The sequence below is a fragment of the Trachurus japonicus genome, chromosome 20, assembly GCF_045865225.1.
Source record: "Trachurus japonicus isolate A0001 chromosome 20, Traja_1.0".
NCBI lineage: Eukaryota > Metazoa > Chordata > Actinopteri > Carangiformes > Carangidae > Trachurus > Trachurus japonicus.
In genome coordinates, this window is record NC_140926.1 from 5,677,856 (window position 1) to 5,698,586 (window position 20,731).

The following is a 20,731-nucleotide window of genomic DNA, read 5'->3' on the forward strand; positions in this document are numbered from 1 at the left end:
TTTTTCTTTAAATCACTCACTCCACCACACCACCAGGCACTGTTTTTTGTTTTTGTTATGTTTTCGCTTTTTCAGACTGGGAAACGCAGGGCCACCAGAAGCTGCAAAAAAACAAAAAAGAAAAGGAAAAAGGAAAAAAAAAACAGAAAAAGAAAGAAATAGATCAGTGAACCAGGGGGTGAAGCAGCGGCGGTGGCAGCGGTGAACAGCTCGGGATCCATACGGTCGTTGCTTTAACCAAGATTATTATGAAGAAGAGAAGGAGGAAGAGGAGGAGGAGGAACCACTTTGACACCAGTGTGTTTATGTTTTAATGTGAATAAAATGGCTTCGCTGCAGCCGCCATCGCACGCCGTTCGCTCGCTCACTCTCTGGTTCTCAGATCCACGAACGGACAAAATGAAGCTTTAAGTCTGCAGACGAGTTAACATGAAGGAGAGGCTAGGCTAATGAACGTAGCCGCCTAGGCGTTGATTAGTTTGGATGTCAAAAGCTTTTGATAGGCATGGCTTTCCATGGCTTCAATCTACAAAACATATTTACAACATAGATAATAACATCTACAAGAAATCTACATTTTTTTTCTCCGTTGAGGGTTTTTTACAAAACCTGTAAATCGCCCCGCCCCCTCCCCCTCCATCCCTCCCTCCCCGTGTTTTTTTATTCTCTGTCTCTCTTTCTTTCTCCCACTCCCACAACAACGACAGCTCTTCCGTGTTTCCCCACCTCTTGGTTTTTAACCCAGCCCAACGGTCCAAAGGCAAAACCCCGACTGCCGCTCCTGTGTGTGTGTGTTTGTGTGTCTGTCTGTGTTTGTGTGTGTGTTAAGACTGGGCTCAAGAGGAACTGAACAACTGCAGCTTCCAACTATGTGCAATGGGTCTTTTCTTCTCAACCCCCTCACCCCTTCTTTCTCTCTCTCCCCCCTCCCTGCCCCACCCCCAACCAGAAAAACGCTCTCAACTCGCACAAACCAGAAGATCTCAGACCATGAAGGAATTCTGATTCTTCAACTTTTCAAGTTCTTTGATTTGCTGTCTCAGAAACAGTATCCTGTGGACGGGAGAGGACAGGCGTTAGTTCACATTCATACAAACACGTCAACGATATATGAACATATAAATATAGAAACAAACAGCAGCAGTGTTGTTACCTCTGCTCACGCAACGTGGCTTGTATTTCACAGACTCTGACCAAAGACCGGAGGTTTTTGAGCTCGGTGCAGTTCTCCGACATACAGATGCTGCCCATGGTGTGAGCCTCTTCACGTAGCCTCGACGCCTTCAAGGTCAATTCAGAAGAAACAACAATGAGCTTTAATGTGCACAACCAGGACCAGAACCAGGACCATTATAAACTATTATGGGTTACACTTTAAAATAACTTAACACTTCTCAATCCATCATTTATGAAGCATTCTTCCATCACCTCGATCTTTGTTATGATACTTCATCCAACTAGTTTGATTATCTGCCCTTATAATTATTGCTGTTTTTAATCATCACTGTTCATTTTATTTTCTTTATCTGTGTGACTGTACGAAGGAATATAAACTTATTCAATGTAAGTTCTGATATACAATTGAAATTTCATAAGAAATACTGTTTAAAAAGAAAAAGATTCTTCCTCCTTTGATACTAATTTTTGCATTTTCCATCTGAGAACAAATGTTTTTTCAACAGTTTCAAACACAGTTTTTTCTAACTTAGTATTTTTCCTAATTTACTTATATTTAAAGGGACAACGAGGAGTTTCTATTTGGTTATAAAAAAGTCTCATATTAATGTGGATGAATCTACGTTACCACTTGTTAATGGGCCCATTTTCGATAAATATATCGTTTTGTCTCTATCGTTATTTTGTTATTATTAGTGGTGGCGGAAATGCTGGTCGAGCCGACCAGCGTTTCTTTACTTTCAGTTTCGCGGACGCTGCCTGTCGAGTCATGAGAATAACGGCGCCGAATCGCCGTTTATGGTGGGAACTACGACGGTATGTGATCGTCTTCGAACCTCTGACTTTAATTCTTGATGAATGAAAACATGAGTCTGTCTTGCGCCGGTCAAAGAATTTCACGGTGCGGAGGCTCATAAATGTAGTGTGAAAACGCTTCGCTTTTCCAAAACTCCTCGTTGTCCCTTTAAGAGTTATATCAAGTGCTGCACATATCTAGAATATGCAAACCATTAATATCAACCAACAAAGACTTCTTGTACAGTATAACGTGGGTTTGTATTTTCATAAAATAAACTTTTCTCCAAATAATCAGGAAGAATGCTTCATGAATAATGAGTAACAGTGTGTAGTTATCACAGGTTGTAAATAAATAAACCACAGACCTGCTTCTCTGCGTGTTCGGCCGGCCAACCCTGCACGTGTTTGATAAGATTCTCATTGAAGTGGGCGGCGAGGGTGGGGGTGAAGGTGCAGGAGGGCCGGGCTGCGGAGGCGGAGGGGGGGGCGGAGGCAGAGTTGGGGGCATTGCTGCTACTGGAGGCGACGTGGTTGGGACCCGGGGAGGGACTCCTCTGACTGCTGCAAGCAACACAGGGAGGAGAAATGTGAAGAACATCTATAGATATATGAAAACGTGTCATCACGTCTCCTCTAACGACAAATAGTTATTTCAGATTTTAAATGCTGCTTGTACAAGGAAGTGGCCAAAACTAGAAAAACCTACAGTGGATTGACATAATTTATGACATTTTTAAGATGGAAAGAATTACTTTTGCCATACAGCTACAAGGTCTGTTTTTGAAAAGATGGGAAGCGTTTATCTCATGCCATGTTCCTTTTTTTTCCTTTACAGTTCATTTTAGTGTATATATATTACGTAAAGCAAATTATTCTGTATCTTGCAGAAAATGTTTATAATTAATAAGCTCTGCATTTGAAATAAAATCTTTAGATATCTTATGGTTTATGGGTGTGTAATTGTTTGTTTTTGTCTTATTATCCATCACTACAGATGTGTATTATGACATATTTTAAAAGCACCACGTCAGCATTTTCAGCCGTTTGTCTCTACGTGACTGTACAAATAAAGTTATGTTCACACAAATATTAACATGTTTATAATATTCCCAGATCCACTTTGGTCGATAAAACACCAGAAAGCAAAATCGGTCATTCTCCAAATCCAAACAACTCATCAAAAAAATCAATTATCAGATGAGTCAATAATGAAAATGTTAATTAGATACATTTACAGTTGTGACACTTGTCAAGTAAAAGTTGAATCTTCACTAAATCAACACTCTGCCTCGTGTGAATTTACATTTTAATGAATGTTTTTCCCTTAAAATGTTAAATGTACACACTCTAACCTGTAGTAATAAATATCTGTCATCAATCACACTACTTATTTGCTCCTTTTAGTAAATTATTGCACAAACATCAACTGCATGAAATCAATGAATGAATGAATGAATGAATGAAACAACTGTTGTTCCTCTAACGACCAGCAGATGGTGCCGACGTGCTGCCGAAGTGAATGACCCGTCCTGTTTAGATGGTTTTTTTTGCCTCTCAAACCATCATTATGATCTAATTATCTATAAATAATCATCAATTTGCCTGTTTTTTGTCATGTTGTTGCATGTTGAGTTGTGTGTTGTGTGCGACCTACCCTTGGCGCTGCAGGGTGCGTGGCGAATCCAAACAGTCCGACACAGTGACGCACTGCTCCTTTAGACTCTAAAGTCTCTGTAGCTCATCAGCCCGGAACTCTTCCAGAGCAGCTACAGCGCAGCGTTGTGACCTCAACCGTGGTTGATGAGAGCAGAAATGTTGTTGTTGTAGTGAAAATGGGCGAGCTCGTGAACACGCGAATTTACACAAAGTCAAAATGAGCGATAAACCGCGTATCTCGCGTTTGGTCGCGCGTCACAACTCGAGCGAAAAAAAAGCGTTCCTCGTGTTTGGTGGGAAGCCCCTTGTGGGTCTTCCCACCAAACACGATGAAATAGACGAAGACGCGAAGGTCCCGTCGCCATAAAAGAATCGGGTGTATTGCGTCGCAAAAAAAAAAAGTCGCGTCTACCGCGTCTCGCGCCCAATCGCGTCTTTGCGTTACGGCCTTTTACACCGCGGACGTAACGAATAAACGGTGACGGTGTGAACGAACAACATAGGACAGGACCAGACGTGGCGTTGTTTCCTCTTTTCACCGACAGCTCCACTCTCCCTTACTTACACTAACTACTGTTATTGTTGAGGCCAGAGAATTGTGGGATTTGTAGTTTTTGACCAATCACAGGTTGTGCTCTTTCTTTTTTGTGATTTTCCCGGTTCACACATGTAATTTTTTTTAGGGGCAAATGCGAGACTAAAACTATTGAAGACTTGAACACAATAATTCAACAAATTTAAGACATTTTAAGACCTAAAATTTTGATTTTCAAATTTTAGACTTTTTAAGACCCCGCGGATACCCGCGGATCCTTAAAAAGTCTTAAATTCATGTATCTAAAATTAAGGCCTTAAAAAGTATTACATTTATTAGAAAATTCAAAGATGGTCTTAAATATATAATATATAATACACGGCATCATTAAATATGTTTGCACTTAAACTTTTATGTGTGCTCGCAGCAGGACAGATAATCAGATGGATAATCGGTAAAGTTAATAATTTCACTTAATGTGGCCATGAATAAATTAATTTCGATGTTTCGCCTGTTATTGTTGCCCAAACGCAAATCTTGAATAGGTCTCCACTGTTTTCACATTTAAAAAGGTCTTTGTTGTCTTTGTACAGAGACAATATGAGATTTGCTTGTAGGCAGCCACAGCACTTAAAAAACCCACTGTAACCTATTTTCATAGGCACACCAGCCTCGCTTTCAATAAAACACACACTCGCATTCCATAATTGCGATCAGTGAAATATATGAAAACAATAAAATACAATTTAAAAATGCTCTTGGAAAGAAAAAGTAACGCAATAGTTACTTTCCCTGGTAACTAGTTGCTATTATAGTGAAGTAGTGGAGTTACTAACTCAGTTACTTTTTGGAAGAAGTAACTAATTACTTTTTAAAATTAACATTCCCAACACTGATCCTACAAATACAAATAGCAGCAAAGAAAGCCATTACATTAAGATGGCTTAAACAGGTGCTGAATAGGTAACAATCCTAAGAAATATTAACACAATGGGGGGAAGAAAAATCACATTTATGTTGAGATTAAAGAAGAAAGTGTTTATAGAAAGATGGAGGTGGTTGATAACTCAAAAGAGTTTTTCTTCGTTTGTTTGTTTTCAAGACTTGAGCTGGATTATAAGTGATACCCAGAGGTGAAAGATAAAAGATATATAGCCTACGTGCTGATGAATTGATTAAGGGTATTTACGCAAAGGGAATTTATAACCCTATGATTAGTTTTATTTTTGATATATTGTTTTTCTTCTCTTTGTCTGTTTGGTGTTTTTGATGTTCCTTGTCTTTCCTTCTTAAAATATTCTAAATTTTGATTTTCTGCATTACTTTTTACACACACATAATCAAACTAATGCTGATTGTTTGTCTACTAAGACCACTTGTAAACGATGTTGTTGTAAAAGTGGATGTAATTCAGCGCATTCAATTCACTTTTCTGGGGATTAAAAACCTCTTTTCTTTTATTGTTTTGACAGCTCATCATCTACTCTTATGTAAGAAGCTGCTTACGACCATCTGATAACATTAATCTCCTGGAGTTCCCACAGTCACTGCACCACCAGCAGGGGGCAGCACAGTCTCATCTTTGTTTTATTGATTTTTTTTTTTTTTTAAAGCATCTAAACCAAAATATCAAACACTTTTTTTTTTTTTAATAAAAAGTTGAAGGGACCAAAAGAGCCAGAGAAGAAGCACGTGGCCCTGGAGAGGCATATTTTATTTCATTTGTCGTCAATATACTTCAGGAAACAATATACAAAGCAATGATGTGGTCACCGTTACTGAATGTGTGGTGCAGCTCAGTTATTATAGACTCAATAGATAGTAATGGTGGCAGAAACAGGCCTTTGCAGCGTCGGACCCTGCTCTTCATGAGTGGAGGGGGGCAAAGGGGCAAAGGGAGGTGGGGTGGGGGGTCAAATAATAGAGATAAAGAGGGGGATGATGGGATGTGCTGGAGAAAACAAAAACAACCCTGTGCACCATGACGATATCATGCCTGTTGAAGATCTCACTGTTGGGTTTGTTTTTAAAAAGAAAAAGAAGTGAAGGAGGAGTTAAAGGGATAGTTCAACATTTTTGGCAAATTGGCCCATTGCCATAATCCCTATAGTCATAGCAGTAGGTTCGTTACCTTTAATTGTCGGTGCAAGGTGTTTTTAGAACGGCAGAGCAGAGCCGTGAGCTGCTCAGAGCTACGCTACGGAGGCTCATGGGATTTCTTGGTTTCCCCTCATCAAACTCATCAAATACACAATCCAACAACTCCACAACGCTCTGGTGGACAAGTTGTGACCTGCACATTCACCACGCTATGAGATAATAACACAACGTTACCAGACAGAGTTGTTTTAGAGGTAAAATCATGCAAAACTGCTGATGTGCGTTGCCTTCAGGGGCATTTTTCCATCAACAGTCTCTGTATTTCCCTCTAAAACAACTCTGTCTGGTAACGTTCTGTTATTATCTCATAGCGTGGTGAATGTGCAGGTCACAACTTGTCCACCAGAGCGTTGTGGAGTTGTTGGATTGTGTATTTGATGAGTTTGATGAGGGGAAACCAAGAAATCCCATGAGCCTCCATCACGTAGCTCTGCTCCGCCGTTCTAAAAACAGCTTGCACCAACAATTAAAGGTAACGAACCTACTCCTAAAAATATAGGGATTATGGCAATGGGCCAATTTGCCACAATGTTGAACTATTCCTCTAAGACTTTCAACAAGGCACTAGCATCTGAACCAAAACCAAAACCAACCTATACCGCTCCAATAAAATAACCAGTGCTCGCTTTTTTATATGTTTAATATGTTTATTACAATACATACAGTTCACATTTGACCTTGTGACCGCTCGTTTGCCCAGCACATCTGCCTCTAACCTCAACGCCCACCGCCGCCACAGCTGGGTGAAGACGCCGCCGCTGCTGCTGCTGCTGCTGAACCGGGTGCAGATGAGTGACTAAAGTTATAAATAAAACCTTTTTTTTTTTCTGTTTTTCTGTTTTGTTTTTCATTTTCTCTGCGTCTTAAAACTTCATTGTTGTTGTGTTGTTGGCGACTGTACAAAGGAATGAACCAGTGGAACAAAAACAAAAAAATAAGAATAAAAATAAGAATAAGAAGAACCGATGTGGAGGGTGTGGGTGTGTGTGTGAAGTGACTCAAGACTCAAGGAGGGAGGAAGAAGAGGAAGAGGGGGAGAGGGGAAAGAAGAAGTAGTAGTAGTAATAATAAAAGTGGGAATGGTCCAAAGCAGCACGTCATCATCACATCTCTAATTTATTTATTCATTTATATATATTTTTTTGTTTCTTTTTCTCGTCTTTTTCTTTAAATCACTCACTCCACCACACCACCAGGCACTGTTTTTTGTTTTTGTTATGTTTTCGCTTTTTCAGACTGGGAAACGCAGGGCCACCAGAAGCTGCAAAAAAGAAAAAAAAAAGGAAAAAAAAAACAGAAACAGACAGAAAAAGAAATAGATCAGTGAACCAGGGGGTGAGGCGATGGCATGAACAGCTCGGGATTCAGACGGTCGTTGCTTCAACCAAGATTATTATGAAGAAGAGAAGGAGGAAGAGGAGGAGGAGGAACCACTTTGACACCAGTGTGTTTATGTTTTAATGTGAATAAAATGGCTTCGCTGCAGCCGCCATCGCACGCCGTTCGCTCGCTCACTCTCTGGTTCTCAGATCCACGAACGGACAAAATGAAGCTTTAAGTCTGCAGACGAGTTAACATGAAGGAGAGGCTAGGCTAATGAACGTAGCCGCCTAGGCGTTGATTAGTTTGGATGTCAAAAGCTTTTGATAGGCATGGCTTTCCATGGCTTCAATCTACAAAACATATTTACAACATAGATAATAACATCTACAAGAAATCTACATTTTTTTTCTCCGTTGAGGGTTTTTTACAAAACCTGTAAATCGCCCCGCCCCCTCCCCCTCCATCCCTCCCTCCCCGTGTTTTTTTATTCTCTGTCTCTCTTTCTTTCTCCCACTCCCACAACAACGACAGCTCTTCCGTGTTTCCCCACCTCTTGGTTTTTAACCCAGCCCAACGGTCCAAAGGCAAAACCCCGACTGCCGCTCCTGTGTGTGTTTGTGTCTGTATGTGTTTGTGTGTGTGTTAAGACTGGGCTCAAGAGGAACTGAACAACTGCAGCTTCCAACTATGTGCAATGGGTCTTTTCTTCTCAACCCCCTCACCCCTTCTTTCTCTCTCCCTCCCTCCCTCCCCCAACCAGAAAAACGCTCTCAACTCGCACAAACCAGAAGTTCTCAGACCATGAAGGAATTCTGATTCTTCAACTTTTCAAGTTCTTTGATTTGCTGTCTCAGAAACAGTATCCTGTGGACGGGAGAGAGGACAGGCGTTAGACTTCACATCCATACACACACGTCAATGATACATGAACAAATAGCAGCAGTGTTGTTACCTCTGCTCACGCAACGTGGCTTGTATTTCACAGACTCTGACCAAAGACCGGAGGTTTTTGAGCTCGGTGCAGTTCTCCGACATACAGATGCTGCCCATGGTGTGAGCCTCTTCACGTAGCCTCGACGCCTTCAAGGTCAATTCAGAAGAAACAACAATGAGCTTTAATGTGCACAACCAGGACCATTATAAACTATTATGGGTTACACTTTAAAATAACTTAACACTTCTCAATCCATCATTTATGAAGCATTCTTCCATCACCTTGATCTTTGTTATGATACTTCATCCAACTAGTTTGATTATCTGCCCTTATAATTATTGCTGTTTTTAATCATCACTGTTCATTTTATTTTCTTTATCTGTGTGACTGTACGAAGGAATATAAACTTATTCAATGTAAGTTCTGATATACAATTGAAATTTCATAAGAAATACTGTTTAAAAAGAAAAAGATTCTTCCTCCTTTGATACTAATTTTTGCATTTTCCATCTGAGAACAAATGTTTTTTCAACAGTTTCAAACACAGTTTTTTCTAACTTAGTATTTTTCCTAATTTACTTATATTTAAAGGGACAACGAGGAGTTTCTATTTGGTTATAAAAAAGTCTCATATTAATGTGGATGAATCTACGTTACCCACACTTGTTAATGGGCCCATTTTCGATAAATATATCGTTTTGTCTCTATCGTTATTTTGTTATTATTAGTGGTGGCGGAAATGCTGGTCGAGCCGACCAGCGTTTCTTTACTTTCAGTTTCGCGGACGCTGCCTGTCGAGTCATGAGAATAACGGCGCCGAATCGCCGTTTATGGTGGGAACTACGACGGTATGTGATCGTCTTCGAACCTCTGACTTTAATTCTTGATGAATGAAAACATGAGTCTGTCTTGCGCCGGTCAAAGAATTTCACGGTGCGGAGGCTCATAAATGTAGTGTGAAAACGCTTCACTTTTCCAAAACTCCTCGTTGTCCCTTTAAGAGTTATATCAAGTGCTGCACATATCTAGAATATGCAAACCATTAATATCAACCAACAAAGACTTCTTGTACAGTATAACGTGGGTTTGTATTTTCATAAAATAAACTTTTCTCCAAATAATCAGGAAGAATGCTTCATGAATAATGAGTAACAGTGTGTAGTTATCACAGGTTGTAAATAAATAAACCACAGACCTGCTTCTCTGCGTGTTCGGCCGGCCAACCCTGCACGTGTTTGATAAGATTCTCATTGAAGTGGGCGGCGAGGGTGGGGGTGAAGGTGCAGGAGGGCCGGGCTGCGGAGGCGGAGGGGGGGGGCGGAGGCAGAGTTGGGGGCATTGCTGCTACTGGAGGCGACGTGGTTGGGACCCGGGGAGGGACTCCTCTGACTGCTGCAACCAACACAGGGAGGAGAAATGTGAAGAACATCTATAGATATATGAAAACGTGTCATCACGTCTCCTCTAACGACAAATAGTTATTTCAGATTTTAAATGCTGCTTGTACAAGGAAGTGGCCAAAACTAGAAAAACCTACAGTGGATTGACATAATTTATGACATTTTTAAGATGGAAAGAATTACTTTTGCCATACAGCTACAAGGTCTGTTTTTGAAAAGATGGGAAGCGTTTATCTCATGCCATGTTCCTTTTTTTTCCTTTACAGTTCATTTTAGTGTATATATATTACGTAAAGCAAATTATTCTGTATCTTGCAGAAAATGTTTATAATTAATAAGCTCTGCATTTGAAATAAAATCTTTAGATATCTTATGGTTTATGGGTGTGTAATTGTTTGTTTTTGTCTTATTATCCATCACTACAGATGTGTATTATGACATATTTTAAAAGCACCACGTCAGCATTTTCAGCCGTTTGTCTCTACGTGACTGTACAAATAAAGTTATGTTCACACAAATATTAACATGTTTATAATATTCCCAGATCCACTTTGGTCGATAAAACACCAGAAAGCAAAATCGGTCATTCTCCAAATCCAAACAACTCATCAAAAAAATCAATTATCAGATGAGTCAATAATGAAAATGTTAATTAGATACATTTACAGTTGTGACACTTGTCAAGTAAAAGTTTAATCTTCACTAAATCAACACTCTGCCTCGTGTGAATTTACATTTTAATGAATGTTTTTCCCTTAAAATGTTAAATGTACACACTCTAACCTGTAGTAATAAATATCTGTCATCAATCACACTACTTATTTGCTCCTTTTAGTAAATTATTGCACAAACAACTGCATGAAATGAATGAATGAATGAATGAATGAAACAACTGTTGTTCCTTTAACGACCAGCAGATGGTGCCGACGTGCTGCTGGAGTGAACGACCCGTCCTGTTTAGATGGGTTTTTTTGCCTCTCAAACCATCATTATGATCTAATTATCTATAAATAATCATCAATTTGCCTGTTTTTTGTCATGTTGTTGCATGTTGAGTTGTGAGTTGTGTGCGACCTACCCTTGGCGCTGCAGGGTGCGTGGCGAGGCCGTGGTGACGTCGTGACTGTGCTGCTTATCGCTGGAGAGGGACTGCTGGGACGTGGGCTGGGGATGAGACGCCTGCTTCACCGCTGGCGTGCTCACCTGAACGCATCACCAAGACACAGACATTAAAAACACATTTTCATCGGCAACAAAGCACCAAACGCTTCCGAAATCCATCGTTTCATGGCCACATTATTCAAAAAAGCTCCACAAAACGACACTGTTTTTGTTGTTTTTAAACTAAAGATGCAACCAACTCCATTTGCAATGATTAAATGTTTTTTTTCACACAACAACCTACTTCCACCCTGCAAACAGGAGCTGTTCAGTAATCTGCAATATGAGTAAATTTATCGAATAACCTTGATAAAGAATTAAAAACGTGCCCATCAGTCACAAAATTTAAAAAGATGTTTAAAACTAAGGTATTCAATGCAATGAATATAAAAGATTATGATACAGTAAGCCAAGTATTAGTAAAAAAATTTAAGATAATAACGTATAATGACAAGTAAAAACCAAAATACGATACACAAGGACAAATGCATTGATTACTAATTAGCAATGAATGTATTGACCTGTGTAATAAGATTGGTACTGCGATGGACAGTCCAGTCCATTGCTATGTACTGTATGTGTGTATATATAATATAAACTAGGGATGCACAATAACTTTTTTTTGAAACCGATACCAATAACCGATAACATACTTGGAGATATGAAAGACTAGTGAGGAGTTTTGACTCTTTAAATGAAGATATTCTATCAGCAAGCCCTTCAAACATTCGCTAAAAGATATGAAACAAAATGTTTTGATATCTCAAATGAACATCGATTTAAATAAGGTGCATTACTTATTGATATAAAAATAAAGGCCTCTAGAATTGATGCAAATATTTTGAATCAGGATTTTAAATAATTTGACCGATAATTATTGTGCATCCCTAACAAAAGCTTAATAAAAAATTGTAAGACTCTTTCTTAGATAATCTTATTTATTCTTCTCAGTTGAGTTAAAAAAAAAATCATTGTTAAATTGTGTTATCTCGTTACCTAGCTCTGTTATGCAATTTTTAAATAGGGTAGGCAAAATAAGCTGCGGCTTCAGCTTGACATAGTAATCCAAAATGTATCTATGTATATATTAGGCTATGTTCTGTTGAATGGATCAATAAACTACTACTACTATACTACTTTAGACTCAAGTAATCCACACAAGGCTTAAAGTGAAATCTCAGTCGCTTTTTTTTCTCCAGTGTGACTCAAGAGGAAATCTACTCGTGCTGAAACAGGGAGTTAGTTCCTCTACTGGATTTAAATCAGTGCGGTCTCTCTCTTTACCTTTGGCTGTGATATGACGGGCTGCGTGCTGAGATGGGGCTTATGAGGACCGGCGTTGGTCTGTGGTGTGCTGATCCTCGGAGAAACATAGGACCTGGGCGACGAGGCGTCCGACGTTAACGACATCGGCGACTGGTTCGATTGCTGAGCTGTTTATAGAGAAAAAAAGAATAAAGAGGGACAATAAGGAATCAATAGAGTCAAGAAATTCAATATCCAGCAGCAGGAAACACCACAGACGTTTTCTTGTTTTTCAGACTCTTGAGTTTTCAAGCACCTTCAGTAGGAAACTAAATTAAAGTGTCAATACAAAGAGAAATATGTGAGATGTTGCCCTTGACACAAATACAAATATAGTTTGTGTGAAAGGCTGCAACAAAGGTGAGGAAACAGACTTTATGATATCAATATTAAACAAAAGGTGTTAACCTCAGAGGAAACATTAAAACACTTAAACCCTCCTGCTTCTGTGAGGCGTTCACTTACCTTGGTTGGAGAGTTGAGCAGCTTGAGAGAGGATAGTAGTGATATTAAAAGCCGATGGTCCAGCAGTGAGGATCTTATGAAGCATCGACTGTAATGAAGCTTGTGTGACAGCAGCTGTGAGAACTAGAGAGAGATGTGGAAAGAAAAATAAATGAAAGTTTGTCAGAGCAGTGATACTGATCTGTTGCTGCAGTGTGTCAAAGTTAATCTGTACGAATCATTTAGCTTGAACGAACTCGGCGTTAATCAAAATGAGCATGTTTCCACTGAGGATGCAGTCGCAGTGAAACAACTCTGCAGAGGGCTTTTTTTTTTGAAACTGGAAAACACTCAATACCTGATTCGCCAACACAAAAATACATGCTCGTCATGTCATCCAGGTGTTTCTATTATTATCTTATTATATTTCCAGCTAACATGGTCATTAATGACTGTAATTTGTTCTTCATGTTACTTTCACTACAGCTTAACCGAGGCTGTTGAGGCCCAATCAGGGAGCGACCATGAAGCGTCTACATCAGCCCGTCACCAGCACAACCTCAGGGTTTTAAAACTACAAAAGGACCAACACCGTTCTCAAAAAACTCAATTTTCAGGGCTCGAACAACTCTGGAGAAGTGTGGACAGCAGGAAAACGTCATCCGCACACCCAGACAGCAGCACAAACAGCTTTATTTGGCCATAAACTATGATTTTAGCTTCTTTCTAAACTAGGGACTGATCGTCTGGGCCCAAAAAACTAATATTCAGTACATTAGCCAAATACATTGTGAATATTTTTCCATTTGTTTCAAATTCAAACTTCAAATTTCAATTTGCATTCAATTATCAAGTAGTTGGGGAAAAGTTATTCATTTGTGGAATAATCAAAAGTTAACTTTATTAACTTTATCACAATACTGGTTTAAAAATCAGGTGCAAAATATAAATGTATATACACTACATGATAAATGTTGTTTATTTGACCACTTTGAATTGAATCACATTCACATTTTGTTCCTGAATCCACCAAACTGCTGCGATCAGAGTCATCTTGGATCTAAGTTTTCCAGATCCTACTAAAAAGTTTTGAACAACACAAACTGAGGGTTTGATCCAGATTAAAACCCAAAACTGGATTACGTGATCCAATCCGATCCCAGAATCCATTTTTAGTCTTAAACAACCAAAATCTAATCAGATTACTTCTGAACAGCCATTGGCCCAAATGTCTGACATGTCATAATAAATGTTGGTCGGTCGACCTCAGCCTCTCACACACACACACACACAGATGAAGCAGAGCAAGGAGTCAATTCCCCAACAACAGTGTCTTTTTTTTCTCACTACGCCTGCATGAAGTGACTAACACAACGTCTGAAAACGCCATGGCAACACGACGCTGGAGAGAGACAAAAATATGGAGGCCAGGTTGGTCGAGCTGCTGCTGCCTCCTCCTCCTCCTCCTCCTCGTCCTCCTCTTCCTCCTCCTCCTCCCATCATCACAGCCGATATGAACGAGAGTAAAAAGCACTGATGCACAAAGCAGCTTCTTCTGCCTCGTAAACAAACCTGCCACTGAGCTTTCAAACAAATCTTTATTGACACTTGTCAATAGTGACGATGGTGCACATGGGGGGCAACAGGCCTTTTTGTTTTTACTCGTACAGTGTGAGCACAACGATCGTGAGCTTTGGCTTCACACTGCAGATGATTGACTAAAAATCGTACAGTGAATCAGACGCAGGACTCAAACTGAGCTCAGACCAGCAGGACAGAACCAGATCATCATGTCGTCGTCTAGACAAACAGCCGACAGCAGATGCAGCAGCCGCAGCAACAGCCTGAACGTGAATAATCTGCATCTTAAGGCGCCGTTTCCACTGCAGGACCGTCTGGGTAATTTTACGGGCCCTAAACGAGTCCCTGCCCCGAAAAACTTCAGGTCGGGCTTGAGGTTTACTCGGTGCTGATCAAAGCGTATGGATGTAGACATGTTTCTGAATGGAATAAGGCCTCCCCTTGCATCCCTCAGACACAAAGTATAACAGGCTGCTGATGACTCATGATTACATAGTGTACTGCAGACTGGAAATAAGGAATCATTATGTCATAAATATTACTGTCTTGGTCAATTTGACCCTGATCAAATACACAATCCAACAACTCCACAACGCTCTGGTGGACAAGTTGTGACCTGCACATTCACCACGCTATGAGATAATAACAGAACATTATGAGACAGAGTTGTTTTAGAGGGAAATTCATGCAAAATTGCTAATGCACGTTCCCGTCGGGGGCAGTTTTTCAGCGAGCAGTCTCTGTATTTAGCTCTAAAACAACTCTGTGTGGTAACGTTGTGTTATTATCTCATAGCGTGGTGAATGTGCAGCTCACAACTTGTCCACCAGAGCGTTGTGGAGTTGTTGGATTGTGTATTTGATGAGTTTGATGGGAGGGAAACCAAAGAAATCCCATTAGCCTCCGTAGCGTAGCTCTGAGCAGCTCACAGCTCTGCTCCGCCGTTCTAAAAATAGCTTGCACCGACAATTAAAGGTAACAAACCTACTGCTATGACTATAGGGATTATGGCAATGGGCCAGTTTGCCAAGATGTTGAACCATCCCTTTAATGAAAGACATATGATAAGTGGACAGCAAAGATCAAAACAACATTTTTACAACCCGGTATTATTAGAAAGCGTCTATACTGCCAGAAAAACCAACAACAACCAGAGCAGGAAACAAAAAAATGCAGCACAATGATCGAAACCGTTGCACGTCGCCTCAAGAGTCCGAATGGTTCCCGTAAAAATCGTCTCTCTATACCAGGAACTGCTTCAGTGGGAACGCGCCTATAGATCTGCGTCGTTTCTTACCTTCGTTGATTTTCGCCATGTCCACGCTGGCGTTGTTGAGCTGCAGCGCGGTCTGAAGTGCTGGGAGGAGCTGGCGGAGCAGGGTGGGGTCTTGGAGCAGCGGAGGGGCGGGCGACTGCAGGACCGGAGACACGGGCACCGTGGACGCCGACGACGAGCCGGGCGGCCCCGATGACGGGTTCAAGCTCCCTGAGCCTGAGGATGATGACGACGACTGGGACTGGGACTGGGAGGAGAGCGTCGCCGAGGGCTTCTCCGCCTGGGACGACTCTGTGAGGGACCGACAGGGGGCGACACGTGAGTGAAATCCAGAAAACACGCACAACAAGAAGGAGCTTTTGTGTTCCTGTCTGTGGAAATAAACTATGGAACAGTTTGAATGTCCAAACATAATCCAGTTCAAAAAGAAGTACAAAGAAATGATTTTCTATATGTACAGGAATGAGGTTTGACAATTACAAGGTGCTTATTATTGGCATTTACTTACTTATTTTTCTTTGTATATGTGTTTATGTCTTTATACACTGCTCAAAAAAATAAAGGGAACACTTAAACAACACATCTTAGATCTCAACACATCTTAGATCTCAATTAATGAAATATTGCAGTTTAAAACCGTTATTCAATATATAGTAGAGTGTGTTGAGAACAAAATAACATAATCAAAATTATCATCCCAGATTTACTCAGGTTTGCACAGCTTTTGCTCCTGTTAAACCTGCACAATCTGTCTCTGTTTGGTTTTGAAATATGTGAAGGGGGTCTTCAGCCTATGCAGGTTTAGCATGAGCAAAAGCTGTGCAAAACTTAGAGAATCTGTCCCTTGATGTCCATCAGATGAACCTTGCAAACCTTGCCTTCAAACTAAATACTGATTGGTTCATTGTAAAACATTTATTTATTGATGTAAATGTGTTTTCTGTACGTAGGCTATGCTCCAAGGCAGCGCTGCTCTTTCTGTCCAATAACACACATGAAGCTTAAAAATGCCATAGGCTACGTAAAACATATTAAGCGGCAATATGTATTTAAAAGATGTTCAAGCAAACGGTTCGGTTCACGGTTTTGTGGTCATGGTTTTCGGTTCGGTTTGGTTTACTTTGATCGTTGGGAAAATCAATCATGTCTTAGTATATTCAGGTTAAAACTGAAAGAATGAGGCAGTCTGACATCTGATACATCATTGTGACAGTCTGAGGTTAAAAGTAGTGAGATTCTGGCCTCAAGGGAGGAGACATCGATAGTTCCAACATGTTTTAATTTATTGGGCAAAGAAAGTTATCTAACAAATGCTAAGAACAATTAGATATTCACTGAAATATATAACCTATATTTATTAATTGTGGTTCTTACAAAAAATGTATCTTATAAAATATAAAAGCTAAAATGTCTCTTAAAGCTCTGCCCCTTTAATTAGTGCATACTAAATAATTTAACTTTAGCCTACTACTTTTACAACCACATTATTTACCAGCAACATAAAGTGAAACAGAGGCAGAGGTGTCCTGCCACAGTCAGTCAACCTCCTCCTCCTCCTGCTGCTGCTGCTGCTGAACAGGTCCGTTAATATAATACATCCATGAACAGGTCGCACTGGAGCTAGTCTCGCTCGCCAGACCCTCCTCCAGAGAAGAGAGAAACACTGGAGCTAATAAATGCTAAACGCGCTAATCGCTAATCGGCCGCGATCGCGATCATCACACACACGCGGTCCCATACAGCACCTATACAACGCTGCTGGCGCGTCTTCTTGCTCCGACTCTTTCACTCGCCATGCTCAAAAAGTCGCGTTAGTTAGTTAGTCTGTATTAAAAGTGAAGCTTGTGTATTGCTGGACAGAAGAGGAGCGCTGCCACCACTGGCTGTCATCCAGATAAGGTGCATGCGCCTTAAAGAGACAGGTGCATTGGCTCGGCTCGGCTCGCCTCGCCGGACCCCCCCCCCCCCCCTCAAAATGTTTTTTATTGCGGATTTACACGAATCACACAAATGACCAATTTGGGATCCAAAACGGCGAATTTCGCCGAAAGGTGACAAGTTTGCACCCCTGAAATAATGAATTTGTGTGGTTAGACGATGCTGAGAAGCTAAAACATCTTTTTCAGTTGAATATAGTTTATTTTCTTGAAAAGGCTTGGGCAATGAGACGAAGAGCGATATGTAGTTGAGTACTCTAAAATTGTTTATTTATGTCACACTTGTATGGCAGGTAACACCAACAGGAAGGACTGTTTAGTCTTTTTCAAATTCATTCATTCATATAGATTATAATGACAAGGAAGCTTGATAGTTAATTTATGAATAGGGGGTGAGAGTAAATAAGTTTCACTTCTTCCCACTGAAAAATCTAATTATTTTCATTTTCAATTACTTTTATCTTTCATGTGTTGTCTTTGTAAAGTATTTATTTGTTATGTCGGTCCATTACTGTATTATTTTTAGTTGGTTAGTTTCAGTTTATTTCGAACATGTTAAAAGAAATAAGTGTAGTTCCTTCTTTTTTTTTTTTTTTTTTTTTTTTTTTAAACTTTTTATTGGTTTCCATCGGAAAACATAAAAATAGGACAAGAGCAGAAAGGGCTCAATAACAACAAAGCAAAAAAAAGGGAAATTATATATGTACATAAATAAAAATAAATAAATACAAAGACAAACACCAGACAAGAGAAAAATCCCCCCCTTCCCGCCCCACCCCACCCCACCCCAGGCAGCAAGGACACATCAGTTCAAGGACAGGCTCAGAACATCAGATTATACTTGGACAAAAAAAAAAAAAAGAGAAAAAAAAAAAAAAAAAATAGAGGAAACACACAACATACGAGGCTCTAAACATCAATTTGAGGGCACAAAAGGTTCTTAATTTTTTCTATTGACGAAGTCCAGGAGGTAATAGTGGCTTGCTTTGCGTTGTGCATTCTGGCTACTGACAGCTCCATGTACAGGATATCTAACAAAGAAAGTAACCAGTGAGTCCGAGAAAGAGAATGAGGACGTTGCCAGCGAAGTGCTAGCATCTTTTTGGCAGCTGTCAGGCTAGCAAACAAAGCAGGGTAGTGGTAACTAGGTAAATTCAAAGCAGAGGTATCATTCAATAAAAACAATTTGGGACAGTACGGAATTAATACATCAAAAAGTTTAGTCAACGTTAAGGATATCATTTCCCAAAGGTTGTGACTTCTGGACAGTACCAGTACATATGCATGAAAGATCCAACATCACGATTTGGGCAGAGATCACAATTAGGAGAGGATACAAGTTTCATTAGATGGAGTCTTCTAGGTGTAAGATACATCCTATGTAAAAATTTGAAGTGTATCAATTTGTGATTGGGATTTTTGGAAACATGATCTAGATTACTCCAAACAGTTGTCCAACATATATCCTTCTCCGTAATATCAAGATCTCTACTCCAAATATAACCAATATTTAAAGATTTACAACCAGAATTTAAAAGAGCATAAATTTTGGATGTTAGACCTTTAGTTTTACCTCTGACATTTAATAAAGAGTAAAGTGGATGAGTTGCCAACTTTTCACCCCATGGAACGCCGTAAGTGCGCATAGCTAGTCTGAGTCTAAAGATAAAAGAAAAAAGAACTCTTTGCGACATTGTACAGGGAACATATATCATCAAAAGATCTCATCCCATTTTCTTCCCAAACATCCATTAAAATGTTGATTCCCTTAGTAGACCATTGAGGGAGCTTAAAAGGAGCTCCTCCCGTGGTGAGGTCAAAATTGTTGAAAAGAGGGCTATGTGTGTGCCATTTTAAAGAAATCTGACATTGTTTCTCTATTGCTCGCCATGTTGACAATAAAAAAGACATAATAGGACCAAGTTGGCGTTGAGTACTCTTGGAAGGGAAAGCAGAGAAAACAAGGTCCTGTAACCTATGTGGGTAAGCCAAGTTTTCTTCAATTGGTCTCCAGGAGACCACCATAGATGGATCAAACCAAACAGATATTGGACGAATTATATAGGACCAAGAGTACAATTTAAAATTTGGAACATTTAAACCCCCATCCTTCTTGCTCCTTTGCAGTGTAGACAACTTGAGACGTGGTCTTTTACCACCCCATATAAAGTTTGTAGTGATCTTATTCAGACTGTCCCAGTAGTTTTTGGGAGGTGCAAGAGGAATCATATTTGAATAAAAATGTATTCTTGGTAGAACATCCATTTTAATTATGGATATTCTTGCTGACATTGAAATAGGTAATTTTGTCCATCTTTCCATATCTTCCTCAACACGTTTAAATATGTGTTGGAAATTTTTGGTAGAGATAACTGATAAGGTGGGATAAATATCAACACCTAGGTATTTGAAAGAATTAACCACCGGGATAAGAGATGGAAGTGTAGATAGACTAACAGATGGATTTAAGGACATTAGTTGAGACTTAGTCCAATTAATCTTGTACCCAGAGAGGTTACTAAACTCTAACACACCCAGAAACTAAACTTACAAGATAAAATATACATGTACAAGTGTTTATGTAACAGTTCAAGGTTAAAAAAAGAAAATTATTGTTTTGCTCTTTTAAAATCACATGTGAAATTATTCTACTCTGACTTGTTTCGATGCCTTTTTTTCATTACAAATCTATGTGTGGCACAGAAATTATGAATAATTTACACTTTATCAAAGATTATTAAATCTAAGATGTGTTCACAACAAATAAAGTTTTCTATAATCACTACAAATGAAATAAATCAAACTACTTTAGGTCATAACAGAGCAGCAGCAGCAGCAGCAATGTTCTGTGTGTATGACCCTTAAAAATGTGAAATATTATAAATAATATTAATACAAAGTGCACTTACCAGTTTCTTTTTAGATTTGTTTCAACTATGAGATATTGTCAGAAACTTATTTAGTCTGTTCTCAGCTTCCATACATCACAGGAGGAAACACTGAGCAGCTGGCGCCACCTGTCGGTCAGAGAGAGGAGCTGCAGGG

At 39.7% G+C, this 20,731-nt stretch overlaps 1 protein-coding gene across 1 annotated transcript; it reads right to left on the bottom strand.

Annotated features, from left to right (window-relative positions):
* Window positions 1-933: 933 nt before the first annotated feature.
* LOC146966266 (WW domain-containing adapter protein with coiled-coil-like) lies at window positions 934-17,545 on the bottom strand. The gene is made up of 10 exons (XM_085763991.1): window positions 17,539-17,545; window positions 15,771-16,040; window positions 12,914-13,036; window positions 12,428-12,576; window positions 11,061-11,185; window positions 9,833-9,974; window positions 8,601-8,728; window positions 2,340-2,535; window positions 1,154-1,281; window positions 934-1,053 (listed from the first exon to the last, which is right to left on the bottom strand). The coding sequence occupies exons 1-10, from the start codon at window positions 17,543-17,545 to the stop codon at window positions 984-986; spliced, it is 1,338 nt and encodes a 445-aa protein (XP_085620117.1). The 3' UTR covers window positions 934-983.
* Between the last annotated feature and the right edge of the window lie 3,186 nt (window positions 17,546-20,731).